Genomic DNA, 25,033 nt, shown 5'->3' with positions numbered 1-25,033 from the left:
GTTTTTCCTCAATTTACAGCTTCCTACTCGAGTCTCTCATTCTCTTATCGTTTTGCTTCCCTCTCCCTTCATCTCACGTACATTTCAGTAAATATCCAGCCTCTCGTCACCAAGCGAATTCCTGTCCTTTTCTTCTGCAGCAAAAAGTGCACTTTCCACAAAGATGTTAAAACTAAAGAACTTCCTGACAAAAGGCAATAGGGTGGGTGGGTGGGGGTGGGGAGGTGGTGGAGGGTGGAAGCTGTATATTCTTCTCAGAGCCTGCTCACAGTCAATGTAGAGTCATGGAGACAGCACGGAAACAGACCCTTCAGTCCAACTTGTCCACGCCAACTAGATATCCTAAATTAATCTAGTCCCATTTGCCAGCACTTAGCCCATTATCGCTCTAAACCCTTCCTATTAATATACCCATCCAGATGCCCTTAAAAGATTGCAATTGTACCAGCCTCCACCACTTCCTCTGGCAGCTCATTCCATACATGGACTACCCTCTGCATGAAAAGGTTGCTTCTTAGGACCCTTTTAAATCTTTCCCTTCTCACCCTAAACCTATGCCTTCTAGATCCCCCCGGGGTAAAAGGCTTTGTCTATTTATCCTATCCATGCCCCTCGTGGTTTTGTAAAAGGAGAAATTACATTTAACCAGTTTGTTGGAGTTCTTTGAAGGAGAACATGGGCAGTGAATAAAGGGGAGCAAATTGATGGACTGTACTTGAATTTCCAGAAGGCATTTGATCAGATACCATATGAAAGATTATTGCAGAAAATAAAAAGGCCACATATTAGCATGCATAGATTAGCTGGCTGGCTGAAACCAGTGTAAGGACGTATTGTAGAATCCCTACAGTGCAGAGAGAAGCCATTTAGCCCTCTGAAGGACGTCCTCCCCACCCCAACACCACAATGCCTCACTTAACCTGACCAATCCACCTCACCTGCACATCCTTGGACTTGGGGAAGCAAAGCAATTTTTTTCCCCTCAGCTTGTTGAGATTTTGGAACTCAATGGAAGCAGGATCATTGAATATTATCAAGTGAAATAGTTTCTTGGTAAGCAGGTCAATTATCAGGGGTAGGTGGAATTCAAACCACAAAGAGATCTGCCACGATCCTATTGAATGGCAGAATGGGCTCCAAGGGGCTAAATGGCCTTCCCCAATTCACATGTTTGTCTGCCCCACCATTCATTACGATCTTTACTGAACTTCTACATCAACTTCACTTTCCCACCCTCACCGGTGTCACAGTACCTCACTGACCTCCAGTGCTCACAGCTCAGAGCTGCAACCAACATTTAACTAAAAGACAATTCTGTATTAAACAGTGTCTCAAAGAACTGTGAGAAGCTGCAGATTTAGAACAAGAATTAATCGGAGATATGCCAGTGATTTAATCTTTTATTGACAACCAACCTTTTAGTTCAAATATATACAGTACAAGAGGATTTCTATATAAAATATACTAAGCTATCTGTACAGCTTTTTGTTCTAAATTAGTATATACATATGTACATTGTACAAATCCTGTAATCAGCAGGAGTAGACTGTAAACATGGTATACAACAGTAGGTAGTTAGTTTGAATTTACTTTAGTCTTGCTTGAATGATAAGTTACATTCACATTTTAAAAGTAATATACACTGTACACAAGTCTCAATTTGAAACCTTTAAGTGCAAAAACATTTGACCATTGGTTATACAATGCTGCAGAGTTCACTTGAATCTGTTTCTGTGTCTTGACCATTATCTCTGCAAAGGGGCAAACACAAGAACAATGTTAAGAACCATTTACTCAGCGCATGAAATGACATTGCAAGAGAACCCACAGAGCACGCTGCGGCCGCTCTACACAATATTAAACCAGTTTGTGAAGGTGCAGTTCCATTATTGTGAGGTCTGTGGGCTGCTGTGTGGTTCTCATTCCCCACCTCTCCTAGTTAGGTCTTGTATTAGACTTTACACCAAAATCATGCACGTTTAAATACACTGTTCTTTCAGTTGCTATTCATGCCTAATGACAGGTAAAATCCAGCAACATAGCAGTCAGCTCAGGCTACTGGAAGCAAAACATATTTGCAACAATATATTTGTTATATACCAGTCGAGATGACACCAGTGAAAAGCACCTTATTAAAGTTAGCCCTGGGTAGTTCCAGTTAATAAGATCATTGTAGAAGCCAGATGTGCTAATGTAATGCCAAGCTCTGAAATCACAGCAGAACTGTAGTGCTGTGACTTAACAATATCCAAACAATCTCGTGTATTTTCCTTACTTATCAGTTACCATCACATCACAAAGTCTGATTTAAAGCTTAATTAGATGTGAAATTCAATTTTGATCATAACCTCATTATCTACACACCACAAGATCACAAGAGCAGAAGGAGAATATTCAGCCCACAGGGTGTACCTTGCATTCAATCAGATCACAGCTAATTTGATAATCCTCATCTCCATTATCCTGCCTTTTCCCCATAACCCTTGATTCCTTTACTGATTAAAACTTTGTCCCCTCGGCCACAATGTGGTGTACTTGGGTTGAGCCTCTTCCTTATCCTGGAGTAGGGCCAACCTTTACTCTACCAGATCTATTTACAAAAGCAGAGAGATAAATTAAACAGTCCCTTCAATTTGTTACAGATTTGTTACAGAAGAACATTCCCAGTTGCACGTGTCTATTATGGAACATTATGAAAAGCTCTCTGTTGAAATGGAGCTTTGGGCTAGGGTCTATTTTTATCAGAGCAGAACATCTCTCAACTATTTATTCTGTTAAATAGACAGTCCAAGTCTTCAACTTGAGGATCCCTGGAGTTTGCAGTCAGTGACAAACTAAACTGCATTTGATGTCTGTTTACTTGTGTGCATGCACAAGGATTTTCTGGGACTTTTACATCGAAACTTAAGCTTATTAGTGTCAAACCAACAGAGCACCTTGATATGAGATCTGGAACCTATATAAAAGGGGCACATAATACTGTGTCTCCTTACCCTAACATGATGGAAGAATCTTTACTGGGATACACAGTCTAAACCATTCAGCATAAATGAGCTATTTCAAAGTCAAAACATGATAGAGAGGGGAAAGGGATGACATTTAGAGAAAGAAACAAAAAAAACCTTTTAATTAAAAAAAAAACTCAACAATAATTAAAATTTGAAGGAATGAGCCAGTACAACTGTAAAAGTTGATCTTCAGTATCGGAGGGGTTATTAGGCAGTAAATAAGGCTTTATCCTATTGCTAAATTTACTTACTCCTGAATAAACAAGCCCTAATATGTATATGAATGCCAAAGAGGGATTTAGGTGTCCACAAAATATTAGGATGTAATTACAGCTGAAGGGATGCCATAATTTACTAAGAGGAATGGAGCATAAGGAAAGGATGTTGTAATTAAAGAGCATTGGTGAGACATCTGAAATATTGTGTGCAGTCTTGGTCTCATTAATGAAGGAAGGATGTAAATGCAGTGGAGACAGTACAGAGGAGGTTTACTAGCTTGATACCTGGAATTAGTGACATGTCTGATGAGGGTAGGTTCAACAGGTTAGGCTTGTTTCTACTGGGGTTCATAAGAGTGAGGTTTAACTATAAGATCCTGAATGACCCTGACAAGGTGGCGTGGAAGAGATGGTTCCTCTTATGGAAATGCCCTGGAACAGGGTGGCACAGGGGTTAGCACTGCTACCTCACAGTGCCAGGGATCCAGGTTCGATTCCACCCTCCCTGTGTGTTGTTTGAATGTTCTCCCCATGTCTGTGTGGGTTTCATCCAAAGATGTGCAGGTTAGGCGGATTAACCATGCTAGTTTGCCCATAGTGTGTAGGCTAGGTGGATTAGCATTGGCAAGTGTGGGGTGGAGGGTCGGCTGGATGGGATGTTCTTTGGTGGGTCAGTATGGGCCGAATGGCTTACTTTCAGAATTCAATGATCTAGGGGCACAGTTTAAAAATTAAGGGTTGCCCATTTTAGGGAGAAATATATTGAGTGGCTATTCATGCGGGCTTGAATGCAGAATTGCTCAATGAAATGCAGTTAGAGTGGGGCTTTTTGGAGACTCCCAACAACTCAGTGATGTATGTGTTTTATATTTCTGTGCTTGTGTCGTCACCAGAATTTCTATTTTTTCTATTGTCCCCATCCAACAGGCCATGAAAGAGTTCGACCAGGACAGAAACTCAAAAAGGAAAAATGTACCTGAAAACATTTTACAAACTCACCGTAAATCTTCAAGTGCTTTCCTGTTCTTCATTCTAACCTCCTCATCAATTGGGTATAATTTAAAAATAATCAGTCCAAGTAGAATGAGGAAAATCGGGGCGGGGGCCACCAAAATCTTCAGAGTTAGATGCACTGCATTGGGCTGAACACATCCCCGGGTCACATAACCTGCAAAACTGAGGCAGACAAAGAAAGCGAAAAGATTGGTTCAGTACCTGCTACAGTAGCCAGACAGACTTCACTAAACCACATTGTAGATTAGAAAGAGACCTAGATCTCTAAACAAAAAAAAAGACAATTCAAGAATTAGTATATTGATTATCAACCTCATTGCACAATACAATAGGGGTGCACAGATTTTGTCGACAAAGAATACACAAGAAAGAAGATGTAACCTTTCAACACTAGACATTGTCAGTTATATGTATATGTGGATACATTGATCAGTAAATTAAAATTTAAACTTGCTGCATCAGAAATGTAGGGAATGAGAAGTGATTTGGTAGGGAAAAAAAATTATTTGGCTCCATATAACAACATTTATTAATATTTTCTAGCACATGTGTTTTTAATTAATTTGGGATACTGCCACAATATGTCTCTTACATAAACAATTAGATCAAGGCACGCCGCACAAAAATAATAATTTGGTCCAGGCAACTTGGAAATGATTTCAGGCAATCTACAGATTAAATAAAACTCACAATAAAATCTATTGCTTCCAGTTGATCCAATTATTTATAGTGGTCCTGTCCCTGTGTTTGAGCCAGAAGACCCAGATTCTAGTCCCAACTGTGCGAGAGATGTGTCGTAACTACTCTGAACAGGTTGATAAAAAACGTACAAGTGGAACTCCACACAATGATATAAACCCTCTTGTGCTTCCAGCTCTACCTTTGCTTACACATTACTGTCAGCCCCTAAGTGGGTCCTACTGGTTGATTTTGACATATGGGTGAAACTGGTTAAGATGCACTTCACATTTATTGCCCAACTCTGGATTCCCCCCCCCTCACTGTGTATTTAATTGTGGGAGAAAATCGAAGTTACTGACTCGAGGCTCAATGTTGAGATTCCGAGGGACACTCCAGATGCAAATTTGGTGAAGAAGACGTAGAAGGAGTAAAATATTGCTTCATGCCCCACAGAGTCTGGATTCTTCAGCTTGAAATCATCAATAACATCAGGTAGCATGGACCTGTTGAGACAGCAAATGGGAAGGCGGCTTAGTCTTGAATGAGAATAGACAAGCAGGAGGCTGGAAGAACACAGCAAGACAGGCAGCATCAGGAGGGACAGGCAGGAGGCTGGGGAACACAGCAAGGCAGGCAGCATCAGGAGGGACAGGTAGGAGGCTGGAAGAACACAGCAACGCAGGCAGCATCAGGAAGGACAGGCAGGAGGCTGGAAGAACACAGCAAGTCAGGCAGCATCAGGAGGGACAGGTAGGAGGCTGGAAGAACACAGCAAGGCAGGCAGCATCAGGAAGGACAGGCAGGAGGCTGGGGAGCACAGCAAGTCAGGCAGCATCAGGAGGGACAGGTAGGTGGCTGGGGAACACAGCAAGTCAGGCAGCATCAGGAAGGACAGGAAGGAGGCTGGAAGAACACAGCAAGCCAGGCAACATCAGGAGGGACAGGCAGGTGGCTGGGGAACACAGCAAGTCAGGCAGCATCAGGAGGTGGAGTAGTTGGCGCTTTGGGTGTAACCCTTCTTCAGGGCTGGAGGTGGGTGTTGCAAAGCTGCAGATAAAGGGGTTGGCAGGGAGCAATGGAAAGGATGAAGTGACCTCTGAAGAAGTGACATAAGTGTCAATTACAATTTTAAACAGCAATATCGGACACTGTTTATAAATTATAAAATCACCCTGGAAATAGTGCCAGAATAGAACTGTTAATCTTGATTCACTGCTTACTAAGTATAATAAAAATGAACAAAAACAGTACAATCATCACTAGCACTATGGAACAATGCTATGGAAAATGCTGCTGCAGGGACTGCTATGCTTCAGCAATATTTGGGCCAATCCATTCATTGTTCACCGTGTGACACAGAAAGAAGAAGGGCTTTCATTGGTAGAGGTTTAATTAATAATTATCCAGAATAATAGCAATTCCCAGATTGGATTGTATAAGTTAGGTACAAAAACTGTATTCAGTTTTTGCTGAATATAGCATTAGAACTCTGATTTTGTGATTACCAATCAAGTACATTAATAATTTAGGAATCAATCAATTTCATGTAATGAAGCCAGTGTACTTATCGGTGCAATGCATGAGCTCCTAAACTGAAGGAAGCGTTAGAATGTGGAATGTTAGAATGTGGAGGATACAATTCTAAGGCATAGAATTTATAGCAAAAATTTAGTGTGACGTAACTGAAATTATACATTGAAAAATACGTTGATTGTCTGTTCAGTCTCAACAGGCAATCAAGGTATTTTTCAGGGTATAATTTCAGTTACATCATACTGTAAATTTTTGCTATAAATTCTGTGCCTTAGAATTGTATCCTCCACAATCACCTGATGAAGGAGCGTCGCTCCGAAAGCTAGTGTGCTTCCAATTAAACCTGTTGGACTATAACCTGGTGCTGTGTGATTTTTAACTTTGTACACCCCAGTCCAACACCGGCATCTCCAAATCATCATTTCTTTGTCATGTTGCAGATTTTACAGACAAACTGCAATATCACTGGGCTACTGGCTTTGAAATTATGTTCCTCAGTTACTGGGGGACCCTTGGTACAATTATACTTGAGCAGAATTATAAGGTAGTGTAAGAAAAGGTCACTCACCATGGCAACAGGAAAGCAGCAGCAACACTCATCCCAGAGGCAAATGAGGCAACATAAGCCACAGCTAAATTGTTCTGTACCAGGACATTCAGGATAAGGAACGGGACAGCTGACTGTAAAGAGACAGAAAACATGCAAATGTGAAAACATGGAGGTACAGTATTATTACTCAGACAGCTCTGTAATGCACAGTGTGGGGGGAGGGGGGGTGGAGAGGGAGGAGGGGAAAGAGATGCTGGCGTAGTGGTAGTGTCACTGGCCTAGGAATCCAGTTGTCAATGTCAAAGCTAATGCACAGATAACACGTGCTCACAACTCATCGCATTTAAATTTAAATTCATTTAATAAATCTGAAATTTGGTGTCTATGCCAATTATCATCAATTGTCCTACAAGGTCACCTCAGTCACTAATGCCCTTGAGGGAAGGAAATCTGCCATCCTCACCTGGTCTGGTCTACATGTGACTCCAGACACACAGCAATGTGGTTGGCTTTTAACTATCCTCTGAAATGGCTCCAAAAAGCCAATCAGTTCATGGGAAATCTGGGATTGGCAAAGAATAAAAAAGTAACACTCGCTAAAATATATAGTTCCGACAATTCCATTGACTGGAACCTTTGTCTAGGGTAATATAATCGCAAGGACAGATCATTTGTCAAATTCAGAAACATAGCTAGGACTGGCCAGGTGATCAAGTAAGGTCTCAAGTCAGCAACTATTAAAGTTAACACTACCATAGAGAGTAGCTATCATCAACTTCAGCCACTGTGGTATGATGCAAGTAGAACTTGTCAAAATAAGAAACTTGACCTGGTCCTATTCTGAATGTGCGGGAAATCCAAACTCCAAAACACGATGAACTTCCACGTAGACAAGCTGAATTGGAGACACAACGTGAATCGATGCAAGTCCAGAGTACAGCCACTCGGTGATATTTTTGGCTATGAACTTTCTTATCTTTATAGATTACAGTTTGTACCTTGTGTATTGATATTTTGGAAGACTACACTGCAACATTATGATGAGTATCATAAATCTTTTGAAAGCACATTAGAGACATGTCTAGTTAATTTACAAAAAAAAAAATCCTATTCCACTCAATACCTCTGTACTTCACCTGCTCAACATACAGTACAAGAACAGAACAGAACGTGCCTCGAAATAAATAATCAGAAAAGCGAAGTTTCCTGAAATAGTTCACATGACATTAATAAGTCAGAGAAGGAATGAAAACCCAAACTGTTGTTAGATTTAAAATTCTTGGTGCATTAAAAAGATAAGTGGCTCCATGGTCAGCCTAAGTTTGTATTGTGCAAACTGGATTTTGGTCGCATAATCAAAATAGCAGTATATTATTAAAGTCCATTACTTCTACATCATGACAGGTTTTGAATAGATTTCTGGATCAATAAATAATTTTGTTTAATAATTAAAGCTGGTTTTCTTTGGGAACGTGGCTGAAGAGCGTGCAAAGATGCACAATGGTGTCTAATAAGCAGAATGCACAGCTGACTGTGCAGGCAGTATCCACTGGGCACTAAAGTGCTCACCTTGAATACTCCAGCAGAAGTGGTTGTTTCTGCTGTACTTTCTCAGCACACAAAACAAATGCTGCTGGTTTCTGGTGCTAACAATTAGCTCCACCAATTATCACCAGGGCAAGATTTAAAGAAATAGCCCTCTGACGGATTCAATAAAATGAGTTGGATTTTAGTTTGTGACAGTGGTCCCACTCATGTACAAACCTCGGGGCTGAGTCCACCTCTAGCCAGTTTGCCCTGAAACTGGTCAATTGTACGTGTTGAGCACTGCTGTCTCACAACACCAGGGACCCAGGTTTGATTCCACCCCCAGACAATTGCCTGTGTGGAGTTTGCATGTTCTTCCCGTGATTGTGTGGGTTTCACCTAGATGCTCCGGTCTCCTCCCACTGTCCAAAGATTTGCAGCTTAGGAGGATTGGCCATGCTAAATTACCCATAATGTCCAGGGATGTGCTGGCTAGGTGGATTACCCATGGGAGATGTGAGATTACAGGGATCAGGGTGGGCCTGGGTCAGATGGTCTTCAGAGGGTGGGTGTGAACTCAATGGGCCAAATGGGATTGTGCAGGGATACCATGATTGGCCATTAACTCGCTTGAGGGGTGGCTTCTGTCGCTCAGCAACAGCAAGAGCTTCTGACAAGAGGTAGGAAGCCTTCTCCGATATTGTCATGCCACTGGGTGTAGTGGCCGCTGCTGGTACTGCAGGAAAGTGAGATGGCTGGGATAGAAGGCAGGGATGAAATGGGGGAAGAGAAAAAGGTGGGGAGGGCAGCCAAGGGAAAAAGACCGTGTGTTGCTTGTGGGGTGACTCTGATGGTTCCATTAAGACGGCAGACCAGCCTTCATCCACCAGGGGCCCACACAGTAAGAGGTGCCTGGCTGGACAGAGCTTGGGCCTCTCCCATCATTGGTTAAACACTAGCCATAGTGGGAGAGAACCCTTAAATGACTCTTCAATGGCCACTCATTCCAGTTGGCTCAGAGTCAATTGGGCAGCAGCCCCACTGCTGGTGCAACAGGAGGAGGGAGGTAAGTGTGGACACGGGACTGAGGCAGTTTACTCTCAATGTGCCCTCCCCAGCTCTCCAAGGTTACCTGCAGAGTGTTTGGCGTTGGCACACCTACACCTGCTTCTGGAAGTCACTGCCTTGCAGGTCCACACAGCCAAAAGAAAATGAGAGAGAATGTTATTTACAAACCCTGTCACCCACCGGCAGAGGGCTGTAAGATCCAGAACCGATACCTCACTTGCTTGCTATAAATTCTGAGGTAATGGGGTTAAACTCACCGAAATGCCGACATACACAGCTGTTTTTTTGCCAAATCTGGTCAAAAACCATTGCCAGAAAGGGATAGTCAACGTTGCTGAAAGCTGAAAAACAGTAAAGATATTTCCCATTACATCATAGGATTACATAGGCGGTGTTCAAACTTCACCCCTATCTTTAGGATAGCTAACCATGCATTCATTTACAACATAATACATTATGGGATAGTAAAATCGATGTGCAGATTCAGGTCAGGGCATAATATACTGAAAAAGCATTAACTTTACTTCAAAATCAAAGCAATTTTCTCCAAATGGATGACATGCTAAAGCATTTCCAATTTTGATAAAACTAGAATGGGATAAGAAGCGACAGTATCAACAAACGCAACATGTCAACCCAAGCTATACAGAAGGCCACCCTCCAAAGGTTAGATACATTCTGCAGCAATTCTTCACCGGTCTCTTAACCTTTAACCTGCCGAATCACAAAAACAATCCTTTCCAAAATACAGTCAGTTTCATGTTGCAAGATTTACAGCGTTCCTCCAGGCACTAATTTGTCTGTGCTGAAAAGCAAAAATAAAATGCTGGAGATCACAGCGGATTGAGCAGCATCCATGCAGAGAGTCTGGATGACTCGAAACGTTAACTTGCTTTCTCTCTGTGGATGTTGCCCGGCCTGCTGTGATCTCCAGCGCTTTTGGTTTTCAGTACAGATTCCAGCATCTGCAGTAATTCCCTCTGAATGTGTACATGCTGTTTGTTCATGTGTACCCAAGACAGCACCCAGAACCAGATTACTGAGTAAATCCCAAGGAGATTAGTGAACTTTACTACAATTTGCTATAAATTCATTTATAGAATGGAATTGCCCAACTTAAGTCATATATAGCCTTGCTTCCCTAAAATGATTATTATTTGAATTACTAGCAAATCATTTGAAAGGATAGATTCCAAGAGAATGAGCTGAGTACAATTTCCTCTTTGTTCTCATGATCAGACTACATCCCACGTCTTGGAAAGGACTCTGTAACTTGCCCTTTAGATTCCACGCAAAGCTTTTAACAGTCTCAGTTCAAATAGAGACACCCCCACCCTCCTGAACATGCATAACTATAACATACTAATGCTGACAGTTACACTGTAAATATCCTCTGAACGGCAAAAGGCTCTTTCAGAAATAGTTTTCCTTCCAAAAAGCCTGCAAGTGGCACGACAGTCTCTAAAGTTATTACTGTTGAAGAGTGATAATAATTATTGGAACATTGGAGGAGGACTAAACTTTGGAGGTCTCCAAGTCTGCTTCAAGAAGCTAATGCACAAAATGTCCACGCACTTTGACAGCAAGCTACATGTGCCTCAGTGTCCCTTACCCTGAATTTGAATGATCGCTAGGGACCTTTATTCAATTTTGAGTTCCACCAGCCACTTTTGAGACCTTTACTTTTACTGAAGAAAGTGTCTATCATTCAGTGAAGTTTATATAAAAGAACACACATGCACTTCTCCATATCATGATGCCTGGGAAACAGCAGGACAAAGACGTTACTGTTCAGCTCAAGGACACCCACATTCTATTCACATTTCACTATCTGCGGAGTGTGAATACTGCAGGTTCCAACTGAAAGGGACACAATTTGCCATGCAAAGTTGTTCATTATAATCTAAAGTTACTTGAGCAGCTTTAGAAATCATAGAAATGAAGGGACGACTGTAGACAAAACAAAACTAATGAAGCATTACCGTGCACCTTCTCTGCTGAATCAAATAATGCTTGCATTCAGCCAGCTGTTGATTTTTTTTTAAAAAGAAAGCATCATGGAGAAAGCTTCTTTCCTGTGTTCAACATTACGTCCACCTTTAGGATGCATTTTTCTCTTTCTGGGCTAAATACCTGCATGTAGTTTGGGGATAAATTCTGATCAACAGCAAAGGATTGGGAAAGAAGGCTCAGTTTCCTAGAATGGTGATTCAGCTGGATCCATTCAAGACCCCACATTATTTTGAACTTTTTCATTGCCCTGTTGCTTGCAATCTACCTCTGTCCATTGGAGTGATGCTCCTGCTCACATAGGCCTGTAGACAGCTGCCTGACTCCCATTAGTGTCAGTGTTACCCAGCCATACCTCAATACACTCATTGTTTCTTATGGCAGTATCTGCAGCTTTCGCAGAATGAAACAGATTCCTCTCTGTCTCTGCCTCACATGGAACACTCACTTTCTCAACAAAAACTGATAGCGACGCAGTAAAACATTGAGCAATGTGCTCTGTGATCAAAACTGTCTGGTCTCCTGGAGATAACAAAGACTTTTCAGAACAAGAGTCTGGCAGCTTCACAGGCAGGCAGCAGTTTTAGGCGGCACGGTGGCTCAGTGGTTAGCACTGCTGCCTCACAGCACCAGGGACCCAGGTTTGATTCCCACCTCAGGCGACTGTCTGTGCGGAGTTTGCACATTCTCTCAGTGTCTGCGTGGGTTTCCTCCGGGTGCTCTGGTTTCCTCCCACAATTCAAAGCTGTGCAGGTCAGGTGAAGTGGTCATGCTAAAATTGCCCATAGTGTTAGAGGCATTACTCAGGGGTAAATATAGGGCAGAGGAATGGGTCTGGGTGGGTTACACTTCAGAGGGTCAGTGTGGACTTGTTGGGCCAAATGGCCTGTTTCCATACTGTAGGAAATCTAATCTAATCCCAGACAGTGTTCACCCGCAGCAAATTCTTCCTTTGCTGCCAACAAAAAATTTACCATTCTCGGTTGTAACTAACTTCTCCCCAAAACACAACCAGTTGTTTCTGCTTTTAGTTGCTCGCTGACCTGCTGTGCATTTTAAAAAATTTATCGACGTTTTCGTCAGTGCGTCTCCACTTATGTTTCTTTGCTCTTGATTCTTCAATTTTCACTCCCTCTCCTTCCTGTATACATCTGTAAATATTTTCTAATTTAATTTGTTCCTTCTCCCAACTATGAAGCTCCAACATACTTCGATCATTCTCATATAACCTTACAGTCTTAGGAAATTGGTCCACCTGATTCCCAAATTTCCTTCGCCTCCAAGTTTACTTTTCTAACTCTTCGTTTCTCAATGAAAGTGATTATGAGAAGTTATAATGAGGATCTCACGAACAAACTGAGACGGTTGCTAATTTTTGCAAAGCTAGTTCACAGCACAATCAATATGAAGTTGTTACTACTGTACAAAGGCATAGCTTACACTCTTACCATGATTACCAGCAGGATATTCTGGAAGTCATTGGGAAAACCAAGTGTGTAGGAGCAGTACAGGGCATAATTCCCTTCCAGCAGCTAAAAGAAGAGTTCATAGTCACTTAGAATATTTTGAACTGTAATTCATAAATGAACAAATTGATCACAACAGGTAGGTGAACTTGTGACCCTGAAGCAGTACATCTCTTAATGGGATACTTGGTTTTCAACCGAAAGATGTAGAAGCTGAAGGAGGTCATTCAGCCCATTGAGTCTGCTCTGCCATTCATCGGGATCATGGCTGATCTGATACTCCCCAACTCTGCTTTTCCGTCTTTTCCCCATAAACCTTGTTTCATTTCTTTATCTGACCTGGGCCTTGCTAGTCAGGCTGCAGTTGCCCAGAGGTCAGGTTAAAAATAAGCCACATTGTGGTGGGTCTGGAGTCACATGTCAGCCAGAGCAGGTCATGATGGCAGACTTCCTTCCCCACGAGTGAAGCAGATGAGCTTTAACAATGCAATCAGTAGTCATTACATGTCATCATTTGACTCGCTTCTTTTATCCCAGAACTTTACAGAATTCAAATTTCACCATCTGCTGTCATAGAGTTATATCTGGTGAGATTCAAACCAATATTCCCAGAACATTAGCTGGGAGCTCTGGACTGCTAATCCAATGACATTACCACCACACCAGGACCTCTTCCCAACTGAACACTCCCAAGCATACACACAGACACACCTAAGGCAATAAATTACCCAAGTTCTTTATGCTTTCTCTTCTGAGAACTTGGAAACAATGTTAAAGGCAAATTCCCACCTTCGGCTGCATAATCTCTTTTACAGATTTACCTGCATCTCGTACAGGACTCCCACCCCCGTACAGCCCCACATCGCCCTGACACCCTCCGTGCATATTTGCCTCGAATACTTATTTGTGAAACATTCCCCTTTCTAGTATTCTAAGACAAACAGGGAATTGGCTAAAATATCATCCCACTTTCAACTTCCCTGCCTCTCCAAGGTACCATTGGCATGTCACCATCAACCAGATCCCCACTCAGTTACTCAAATCTCTGAATTGTTTAAAGTGTTTTTCCACCTTTCCCTTGCGACAGTAGTGCAGAAGTAATCCACAAGTCCTCAATTCCATTTCTGGCTAAAATATTTGTAACATCCCAGCCTTGACAGTGCCCAGTGATAACGAATTCCACAGCTTCCCCTATCCTCAGAGGAAATTCCGCCTGATCTGTCGTTCATGTGTGACCCCTTATTCTGTGATTATGCCCTCTGGTCTGAGACTCTCTCACAAGGAGAAGTAACCTCTCTGCATCTACCCTGTCAAGTCCTGCAAGAATCTTGTATGTTTCAGTAAGGTCGCCTCTCACTCTTCAAAACACCAACAACCTACTCAGCATCTTCTAAGACAATCCATCCATACCTGGTATCCACCTAGTGAACGTTTGTTGGACTGCTTCCAATGCCAGTATGTCTTCTTTAGAGAAGGAATCTAAAACTCTTCACACTATTCCAGATGTGGTCTGACTAGTGCCTTGTTTAGGTTTAGCAAGAACTCCCTATTTTTGTACCCTATTCCCTCTGAAATAAAGGCCAATATTCCATTTGGCTTCCTGGTTATCTGCTGAACTTGGTTGCTAGCTTTTTGTGCTTCACGCACAAGGACTTCTTCATCCCATTGTTCTTTGGCTTTCTGCATACTTTCTCCATTTTTTCCCCACTGCATTGGAGCAGTTCTGACTGGTCAGAAGAAGTGGCATTTGCTTTGAATTTGGCCATGCTGCATTATCCTTTAACGGGGGAACTCTTTCACACAGAGGGTGGAACGTGTATGGAATGCGCGGTCAGAGGAAGTGGTGGAGACTGTTACAATTGCAACATTTAAGAGGCATTTGGATGGGTATATGAATAGGAAGGGTTTGGAGGGATATGGGCCATGTGCTGGCAGGTGGGACTAGATTGGGTTGGGCTATCTGGTCGGCATGGATGGGTTGGACCGAAAGGTCTGTTTCCATGCTGTACATCTCTATGACTCTATGATCTTATGCTTCAGTTTGGTCCTAGTACATATAGGGTTAATTTATAAATCACCCATGACCACTGAATTGCAGAACAGTCACAAGGAGTGGAATGGCCTCCCCTTGTCTGGGTTTGTGCCTCATTTTTGTCTAATTCTTCTCCACCATCCCCTCTCTCATTAATCCTTTTGTAGTCACAGTAGTGCTAGCTACAGCTTCTTCCCCATAACAATACCCCCTCAGAAATCCCCTATGGACTCACCTTCATTTACAATGTTGCCCCTTAGTGATATCACCTGCAGATCAACATGAACAGGGGTAACCGATGACTCTCAGTTCTACCTCTTTTTCATCTCTGCCTGGTGGGAGGTGAAGGCCTAGAGATATTATTGCCGGACAGTTAATCCAGAAACTCAGCTAATGTTCTGGCAACCTGGGATTGAGACCCACTATGGCAGACGGTGAAACCTGAATTCAATAAAAATCTGGAATGAAGAGGCTAATGGTGACTATGAATCCATTATTGATTGTTGGAAGAATCCATCTGGTACACCAATGCCTTTACCTGGTCTGGCCAAAGCGACTCCAGAGCCATAGCAATGCGATTGACTCTCAACTGTCGCCTGGGACATTAGGGATGGGCAATAAATGTTGGCCTAGCCAGCGATGCCCTCATCCCATGAATGAATAAAACAACAAGTTCTTTGTGCTATTGCACTGGCTTCAGATGAGCAGCAATTCCCTCCAGCTAGACACAGATAGTGATAGTCCTGAGCTTTAGTTTTTGTTGAACCCCCTCCATCCCATGCCATGCTCTTTACAATACTGCCAATCTGCTTGACAGAGTTAAATGTTCACCCTGCATTCCTTCATTAAATATTGCACCAGCCTCCCTTCCACGTTCAACATAAGTACCTCAAGCAGGCTTGTGATCGTTTGATAACTAAACCATGTAGAATCACATTCAGCAGGAACAATTCAATAATTATTTTGGACATTCTGTTCAGAAATATTCATCTTACCATAAATGCCAATGAAGTGAACAGGAAGCCAATTATCAATTTCACATAAGGTCCATGACTCATTACGAGTTTCAGTCCTTTCCCAAAGGAATAGGACTTCTGTGCTTTTCTGTTACATGGCTCTTGAAACAGAAATAAAAGGATTAGAACCATGTATTACGTTTACAGCCAGTTGCACAACAAAAATTCTCAAAGAAACATAGATAAATTCCCTATGTGCTATTTTAAAGTAGGTCTTACAAAGAACAAAAAAAAAGTATAGCAGAGGGGCAGGCCCAACAAGACTATGTTAACATGTCACACTTTTCTGAACTAAAAACCTCTTCCCTCTGCACAGTCTGTATCACTCAATTCCCTGCCTATTCACATATTCTCAAGGTGCCTCTAAAAATGTTGCTATTGTGTCTGCTTCAATCACCTCCTGTTAATCTCATAGCTCTCCATGGAAGTTAGCATGTGTGTTAAACATGCATACAAACAGCTTTGAGTGTAATTTGTCCCCTAATACAGTTAAACTTGCACTTTTATTGTAAAATTAACCTTTCCCAGAAATTACAGCACTACATCTTGCCAAACTAGTATTACAGCTCTACAGTATTAACAGTCTGGCAAAAACTAAAGCTATGGACAGAAAACAGTTTGGGATTTTGCAATTCTACTAAGAAGATAGACAGTGAGAGGAGTTCTGTACTGGGATGAAATCACAACTTAGCTCGACTGATCTTTATCACTGGAATCTAAAATCTTGAATAGTTATCAATATCAGGAAATAAACTGTTTATCTTCCTGGTTCTTTTCCCCACCCTTTGAACAATGTTTAGTTCATTTCCTATGGGACTGGGAAATGGTTAGATTGTCTGAGTTTGATATTGTACTTCTGCAGCAGCAGACAACCTCAGATCAGTAACGTAATACCATACACGTAATTACTCCATGTGGAAAGACGTCAAATCATTTGCTGGCAGTGCCATCTCACAAAGATAACATCTGGTTCGGTTTCGACGCTTGGCCATTACACTTCCCACCCACACTACACAAAGCTTGCCAAACATGCTCTCATAAAGACCACTGATGTCCTGTACAACTATTTTCTTTTAAACCATTTGCTTTTACTGCTTATACAATAAGGCAAATGGATACACTTCACTAACTCCTTAACGCTACCTAGGCAGTGCAGGCAAGGTTTGCCTCGCAATACAATAACATTCTTGGCAAATAACACTGTATTACGCACGACACAGCAGAACCAGTATTTGATTTGGCTGTTATTCATTAAAATGAATAAATAATCAGTTGAAAAGACATTTGGATTGGGTTAGTGCAATTAATATAATAAAACACATGATGCCTTCTTGGAGGCAATTACTTGGTGTTTTAGAGCCAAAAGAACTATGGACACATATTCAGTAACAGTTCAATTTGTTCAAGACTGAACCCACATCACAATTCAAAATAGACAAAAACTGCTGGAAAATCTCAGCAGGTCCAGCAACATCTGTGGAGAGAATAACAGAATTAACATTTTGAGCCTGGTATGATTTCTACTGAACCCAAAAGGTTATACTGGATTCGAAACTCTGCTTCTCTCTCTACAGATACAGCTGAGGATCCGAACTGTAGAGAGGTTAGGTGCTGGCGCATGGCTGAGAGTGTGGAGGAGAGGATCCGCCTGGCTCTGGGTGTGAAGGGGAGGATCAGGAGGATGCAGCTGAATCTGCTGGCTTTCTCCAGCACTGTTTTTATTTCAAATTTCCAATATCTGCAATATTTCCTTTTTATCCACATCACAAGATGGTTTCAGTGGTGGAATCTATTGACGACAATCCTTGCAATCTCACTCACCATGAAAATAACAGTGACTTTAAAATGCAGAAAAACCAGTTTTTAGGAACTGAGCAAGATTAGGGACCAGAGAAACAGGGGCCAAAATATTCCCCTTGTTTGTTCAGACATCTGGCCCTTAACCATCTACTTTAGTATGGATCTGGACACAAAAGGAGGGATAGAACTGGATTTTCCTTGCTCTGCTCAGGAGATTACATTGAGAAAGGTTGGCATGGTAGCTCAGTGGACAGCATTGCTACCTCACAGCTCCAGGGACCCAGGTTCGATTCCAGCCTTGGGTGACTGTCTGTGTGGAGTTTGCATATTCTCCCTGTGTCTGTGTGGGTTTCCTCTGGTTTCTTCCTACAGGTTAAGTGGATTGGCCATGGGAAATGCAGGGTTATGGGGATAGGGGATGCTCTTTTGAAGGATTGGTATGGACTCTATGAGCTGAATAGCCTTCTACCACACTGTAGAGATTCTGTAGGTGACTGGATGAAGGGCAATGTTGCATCAAGTTGCATTGGACATTTCTCTTTCTCTCATCTTGCTTTATAAGTGGTTCCTGTTACTAAAGGAATCAAGATCCTGGTGTACTTGTTTGATCTCTTGTATGAGGGGATTGTTCTATTTTAAAGCAAGCACTCACAATGTAATTGCCCTTTCAGCTCAATGTCTGCTAATCAATTAAAATAGGCTAATTATAAAAAGCCACGTGAGCAGCAACATTTGATGATTTTTTGATCAAATATAGCTCACATATCAGACAGTGCACAGTTGGAGTTTGACTGAGGAGATTATAAGACTTGATGTACTTTTCCAAAAAGTAGTCAAAAGATCAATTCCTTCCCAGTTCCTTTTAAAGAAACTAGAAGGTTACTGACTACAAGCTAACAAGATGTTTCTTTAAAAACCAGTGCCCATCTCAACCTTGTGGTATGTAAAATTACTGGACTGACATGGACTGCTAAAAGCCCACCTTATGGGGGCAAAATACTGAGGGTATATTAGATAAATAGAGAAGTGGGGATTTTGCATGGCCATGGGGAAAAAAGGTGGGCTGTTGGATTAATTCATTTGCTATTTCACAGACAAAATGGACTCAATGACTTCTGTCCTGTATCATTCCTTGAATGATTGACGATAAGCTATCACAAGATAGTATGTGAATGGATCACTGAATATGTCAGTCTGCAGCAGAATTTACAGCAAGATTTCAGCAAAGCTACACTGCAGCAATGCAAAAACCAATCTCTGCTTTTTATTGTGATAGACAGCACTTCAGTACAAGGTAAAACTGAACAGTGCAACTGCCAATAGCTTGAATAATCTATGCCTTGATATATTTATACCTCACCCTTCATTGAAAATATTACTGGCCACCTCTAGAACATTTCACTTCTTATAGTAACCCTAGTCATAAACCAATAGTAGCAGAACAACAGGTAACTGATGGGAATGGACTGGTCTGGTTCACTGACCCCAATGCATTGAATTCAGAATTCTTGTCCTCAGTTATAAATCCATTTCAAACCAAATGATTTCAAGAACTTTCTCCAGCCCCACTTTCTACCTTGTCTGACCGACTCGGATCTCTGAATATATTGCTTCCTCCCTTCTGCTCCATCCTGTTTCGGTGCAGATGTTCAAATCCACTTACTAATGCTCTCCAACGTCCAGCCATGCAAAAACATCTTATAAAACTGCCCCTTTAAATAATGAATCTAGTCAGCTGCACTAAGTTTTCAAATGCCCAGCATCTTGGTGTGGTTTGATAAAGCACCTTGGGATACCTCTTGCTGATGCATTTATCCAAATGTGCTGACCACGTTGCAGGACTGATTAGGAGCGGATTTTAATGCCTTGGTAAATTTGATTGCATTTGAATGTGGATGAGGCGAGTGGGTAGCAGGAAATAGTACTACAAAGACACACAATGGAAAACATCAACACTTAGGAGCTATCAGACCTGGGGAGGGGGGAGAAACAGAGGTTGTAATGGGGAGTGGGGGGAGAAGTGAAAGGGAGAGAATTAGAGTGTGAAAGAGAGCAAAAAAAGCTGCTTTGAATTACCTTTGAAAGCACATCATTTTTGGAAGTTATCTCAAAATTGGCCTCTGTGGAAGTTTATTTAAACAAGAAATCTTTAGATAACTTACAAATCTGTGTTAACTTGCAACCACAGATTATTCTGGGGTATTACGCGTGCTTCATCAACCTGAACTGGCTGTAATGTGATTGATGAACTGAGGACATTGATTGGATAATGCAGAACTTCTACTGAATGGGTGCAGTAATCTTCTACAGTGCAATTTTCTATAGCGTGAGGTCACAGAGGAACACAACCTGTCACATCATAGTATTCCCAAACTGGGCAGAGTGAAAAATAGGTTAATAAATGTAAAAAGGAGGCAGGGCTAAGGAAGTCTTATTCTCTTGTGGTGAAATGGTAGTGTCCCCAGCTCTGAAATAGGACGCCTTGGTACAGGTCCCACCTACTCCAGAGGTGGTACCAATGATGCTAAACAGGTTGCGATGAAAATGCATTTATCATTTTGGTAGAAAGTTGATTGAGGGTGCCTGTGGTGCATTGGTAGTGTCCCTACCTCTCTGCCAGGGGGCCCAAGCTCAAGTCCCACTTGCTCCCATGATGTGTAATAACATCTCTGGATAGGCGGATTAGAAAATATATACATAGTACTTGCAGTTGTTGAAAACAGCACAATTTCATTTTGAAACTTAAAAGTTGAGCATAATTTTAAATGCAGCTTCGCTACATAAACAGGTCAAAAACAGTTACTTACCATCTCTCTCCTGGACTCCAGCAAACAGAATGATGGTGCACAGAATATACACTGCACCAATGACTCCCGCTGCCATCATGTAGGCATTTTTCTGCACAGAAAGAAAAAAAGAATTGGTCATTTGGTGCTTTCCAGAAGACAGATAAAAACTTGCAATTGATAAGTTTCCATTTTACATACTTAGAAATCCAACAAATTCAGTGTGGGTTATCTCTTTCAGAAGATAGATGAGAGAGTAGAGTGCTCCTAATTTCACTAGACCAGATTCCAGATAATTCCCCGGAGACAGGGCTTGAAATATCACCATGGCAAGAGAATTTAAATTCAACAAAGAAAAAAGAATCTAGAATTGAAAACTGGTCTCAGCTAGTGATCTTGAAACTACCATTGACTGTTGTTAAGAACCCAACTGGGTCACCAATTGCCTGTAGGGAAGGAAACCTGCTACAAATGCCAACCATACCAGTGAGAGATTTCCTCCAGTACATTCCTAATGCCCGATGTTAACTGGCCTGTACTGTCTTGTTTTCACTCTCGTCTCCTTTCCTGAACAGTGCTGCTACATTTACTAACTTTCAATTCACTGGGACCATGCTGGAATTTCGGCAATTTTGGAAAATTACAGCCAATGCATCCATTTTCTCTACAGCTATCTCTACTAGAATCCTACGATGCAGGTGCTGGTCATGTGTTGGATACAATTCTCTCAATTTCTCCAATACCTCTACATAGATTTTAATTTCCTCACTCCTTAGAGGTCCCTAGGTTTTATTCTTCTTCTGGTGTGTAACTTTTGAATTTGACTAAAGAAGCCAAAGAGAAAACATTTGCTTAATGTCTCGGCCATTTCCTCATGGTATTTTCTATTGTCTTGGCTACTCAGGGAACAACATTTACTTCACGATTTGGAGACGCCAGTGTTGGACTTGGGTGTACAAAGTTAAAAACCACACAATACCAGGTTATAGTTCGACAAGTTCAATTGGAAACACTAGCTTTCGGAGAGCTGCTGATGCCAAATCCCCTGATGAAGGAGCGGCGCTCTGATAGTTAGTGCTTCCAATTAAACCTGTTGGGACTATAACCTGGTGTTGTGTGATTTTTAACATTTATTTCAGCTACTCTATCCCCTTTTATATACACACTAAAGCTCTTACAATTGGTTTGACTTTTACATTCCTGACTAGTTTATTCATACTTTTTTTTCCCCTTTTTAAATCAACTTGGCAGCACTTTGCTGCTTTTTAAATCATTCCGTATCCACAGATTAATATTCTTCTTTGTAGCATGATAAGCTTCTTTTTTTAATCTTATGTTTATTGTAAATCCACTTAAGCAAAGATGGATTATTCTCACTGCATTTTTCTTTTGCAGTTGAAAAAAATGTTATCAAAAGTATTGAAGTGTTTTTTTAAAAAGAATTCCTCCCCCTGTTTATTTATCACCCTACCTGTTAGTATATGAGATTACTTACAGTATGGAAACAGGCCCTTTGGCCCAACAAGTCCACACCAACCCTCCGAAGAGCAACCCACCCAGACCCATTCCCCTACATTTATTCCTTCACCTAACACTACGGGCAATTTAACACCTAACCTGCACATTTTTTTTTGGACTGTGGGAGGAAACCCACGCAGACACAGGGAGAATGTGCAAACTCCACACAGACAGTTCCCTGAGGCGGGAATTGAACCCGGGTCTCTGGCATGGTGAGGCAGAAGTGCTAAGCACTGTGCCACTGTGCCGCCCATATTTATCCAATCAACCATAGCAGGTCTTCCCTCATAGCTAGATGTTTGGCTTTAAGATTACGCTTATGCTTGTGATTAGGGTTGGTTGTTTTCAGACTTCAAAGGGATTTCAGTTTTGTTATGATCGCAATTTAAATAGGACTTTGCTAATTAACACTTGCCACGCTGTAACCACGTATCACTTTTATAATGTGAAATTGGATTTTGATTCTACTGTTAAAACTTGGAAACATGAATACATACCAGCTGACTGATGGATGTGTTGACACTGTACTGTGTAGTGTTGACTTCAGTTGTGGATGCTGAAGCATTAACGAATACATTTTCATGAATACATGGGGCATCAGCACCACCCACAATCTGGCCTTGTATTGCTGTTCCCAATACTGTTCCCAACACCTCCACAGTCATACCTGCAAAGAACAGTAGAAATCACTGAAGACCACAGTAACTTGCCTTCAAATACTTAGAACAGGCAAATTTATTGGGTAAACTGGTTAAAAATCCCTCAAGGTTTCTGTAGCCTAAGAATTAAGGACTCCAAGAATAGTCACCATATTTCATCATAAATATTTTTCTGTTCACCCCACAGATATTCTTCATTTTCTTTACAATCCAGAATTACTTCAGTATCAGCATTGTGATTTTTAATACCTTTGAACTCTAACGTATTATTCGAGTGATTGTTAAATCACATTAAGTCAGGTTTCAGCATGTACAGCAAGTGAATTTAATCCTACACAGGTAAAACAGCAGAATTTAAACGGATTAAGAACTGTGGAAACAAACCAGGCCACTCTGAAAAATCATAACTATTCCCATAAATATTCTGCTCAAATGAATTTAACTTTATCTTGCTGATGAAAACTATAAAACATTGAACTTATAATCAAAGAAAAAAAAATTGGTAGCAATTCAAGTTTAATATTTTTAAAGAAATAACTAAAATAACAGGCATTAATAGTTGCAGTAGGATGCATGCCCCAATGAATCAGTCTCCTGACGAACATCTTAAATTTGTGTTACAAACCCACTTATAAAAATAAAAAGACCTACTCACGATATGCTGTTGCAGAATCCCTCTCCTTTTGATCTGTGCTTATGAACATTGTGAGTGCAGAGTAGGGTACGTGGAAACACTAAGAAAAGAAAGGAAACGTTTATTTTCAAATAGTGACATTTCAAAAATTACAATGCAGCATCTCAAAGAAACATAGTACTACTGTAAGATCAGAAACACAGCATGAGGAGGTTCATATACACATTTACCGAGATGAAAAACACTTAAACTAACATGAAACTAATCTACAATATTATCAAAAGATTATGGGCTGGACTTTCACACAGTCAGGATGGGTATGAAATGCGGGCAGGTCCCAAATGCTGGAACCCCACTCACAATTTCAGCAAATTCTATTTTGTCGACGGGGGGCACCGGCAGGGCACTCAAACTCAGCATGACCAATCAACAGTAATGCTGAGCTCAAACACATCCATTTTCCAAAAGCCTTTCCCTGCAATGTGAGATCGATAAGTTTATGGACTGCCATAAGCAATTGTGAGGCATGAATGGTATCTAAGTGTCACGACCTAAAGAGGTTTAAAACCCCAGCATCTTAAAATTTGAAAAAAAGAAAAAGACTCTTAGCTCAAGTACAAAAGCAGGAATTCTCTATAGGAATACATTGATGGGCAAGCATCTTCCGCCTCGGGACCCTGCAACCACACACGATTAATCAGGATTTCACCCGTTTCCTCAGTTCCCTTCCCCCCACCTTATCCCAGTCCCAAGCCTCCAACTTGGCACCACCCTCGTGACCTGTCCATAGTCTTTCCAATCGATCCTCTCCACCCTATTACCTGCTCCCCAACCTTCAACTACCTCTCACATTCCCAGCTACCTTCTTCCCAGCCCCACTCCCCTCCCATTTATCCCTCTGCCCTCCGGCCCACAAGCCTCATTCCAGATGAAGGGCTTATGCCTGAAACGTCGACTCTCCTGCTCCTCGAATGCTGCCTGACCTGCTGTGCTTTTCTAGCATCACACTCTCAACTCTGATCTCCACCATCTGGGGTCCTCACTTTCTCCCAGGCAAGTGTCTGGTGGAACTTGGAAAAACACTAATCATTTATTCCTGCAGATTTAGTAGACTTCACTGTGAAGATGCCTGAAGGGTCGTTGTAACAACGGAGCTCACTAGGAACTACTTCCTAAGTTTCCAAAGCTCCAGGCGCAACGATGGGGGTGACATTGAAGGTTGAGAAGTAAAGGTCTAACAATCTTTTCATGAAACAGGGTTGAAGTTTGAGCCAACTAACTATCAAACTAACCTCCCCCCAACCCCCCGCCTTGCCACTCACCTGCCTTTGAGGCCACTGCTAAATCTCTTTGGATGTAGTGTGTCTGTCCCACTACCATCTCTCCAGAATGAAAGTATGGCCCTTGTGTAGCAGTGACCCATTTTACTAGTAAGTGGGGTGTTAAGTCACTTCAGAGGGCAGGTCTAAGTCAAACCACTTTGTTGCAGGACTTGGGTCACACACAGGCCAGA

The 25,033-nt window shown here is 41.6% G+C and overlaps 1 protein-coding gene across 1 annotated transcript in view; it reads right to left on the bottom strand.

Annotated features, from left to right (window-relative positions):
• Positions 1-1,389: 1,389 nt before the first annotated feature.
• Positions 1,390-25,033, bottom strand: part of mfsd2ab (MFSD2 lysolipid transporter A, lysophospholipid b) — a 53,132-nt gene continuing 29,488 nt past the window's right edge. The window contains exons 5-14 of the mRNA XM_072548138.1: positions 23,542-23,620; positions 22,725-22,894; positions 20,731-20,821; positions 16,103-16,224; positions 13,058-13,141; positions 9,857-9,940; positions 7,023-7,135; positions 5,281-5,424; positions 4,226-4,402; positions 1,390-1,751 (exon numbers count right to left, since the gene is read on the bottom strand). Of these exons, the coding sequence (XP_072404239.1) occupies positions 1,697-1,751; positions 4,226-4,402; positions 5,281-5,424; positions 7,023-7,135; positions 9,857-9,940; positions 13,058-13,141; positions 16,103-16,224; positions 20,731-20,821; positions 22,725-22,894; positions 23,542-23,620 (1,119 nt within the window). The 3' untranslated portion in view covers positions 1,390-1,696. The remainder of the gene's footprint in view (positions 1,752-4,225; positions 4,403-5,280; positions 5,425-7,022; positions 7,136-9,856; positions 9,941-13,057; positions 13,142-16,102; positions 16,225-20,730; positions 20,822-22,724; positions 22,895-23,541; positions 23,621-25,033) is intronic.

The sequence above is a fragment of the Chiloscyllium punctatum genome, chromosome 27 (genome assembly GCF_047496795.1).
Source record: "Chiloscyllium punctatum isolate Juve2018m chromosome 27, sChiPun1.3, whole genome shotgun sequence".
In the NCBI taxonomy this organism is placed as follows: Eukaryota; Metazoa; Chordata; class Chondrichthyes; order Orectolobiformes; family Hemiscylliidae; genus Chiloscyllium; species Chiloscyllium punctatum.
This window is presented reverse-complemented; position numbering and strand designations above follow the sequence as displayed.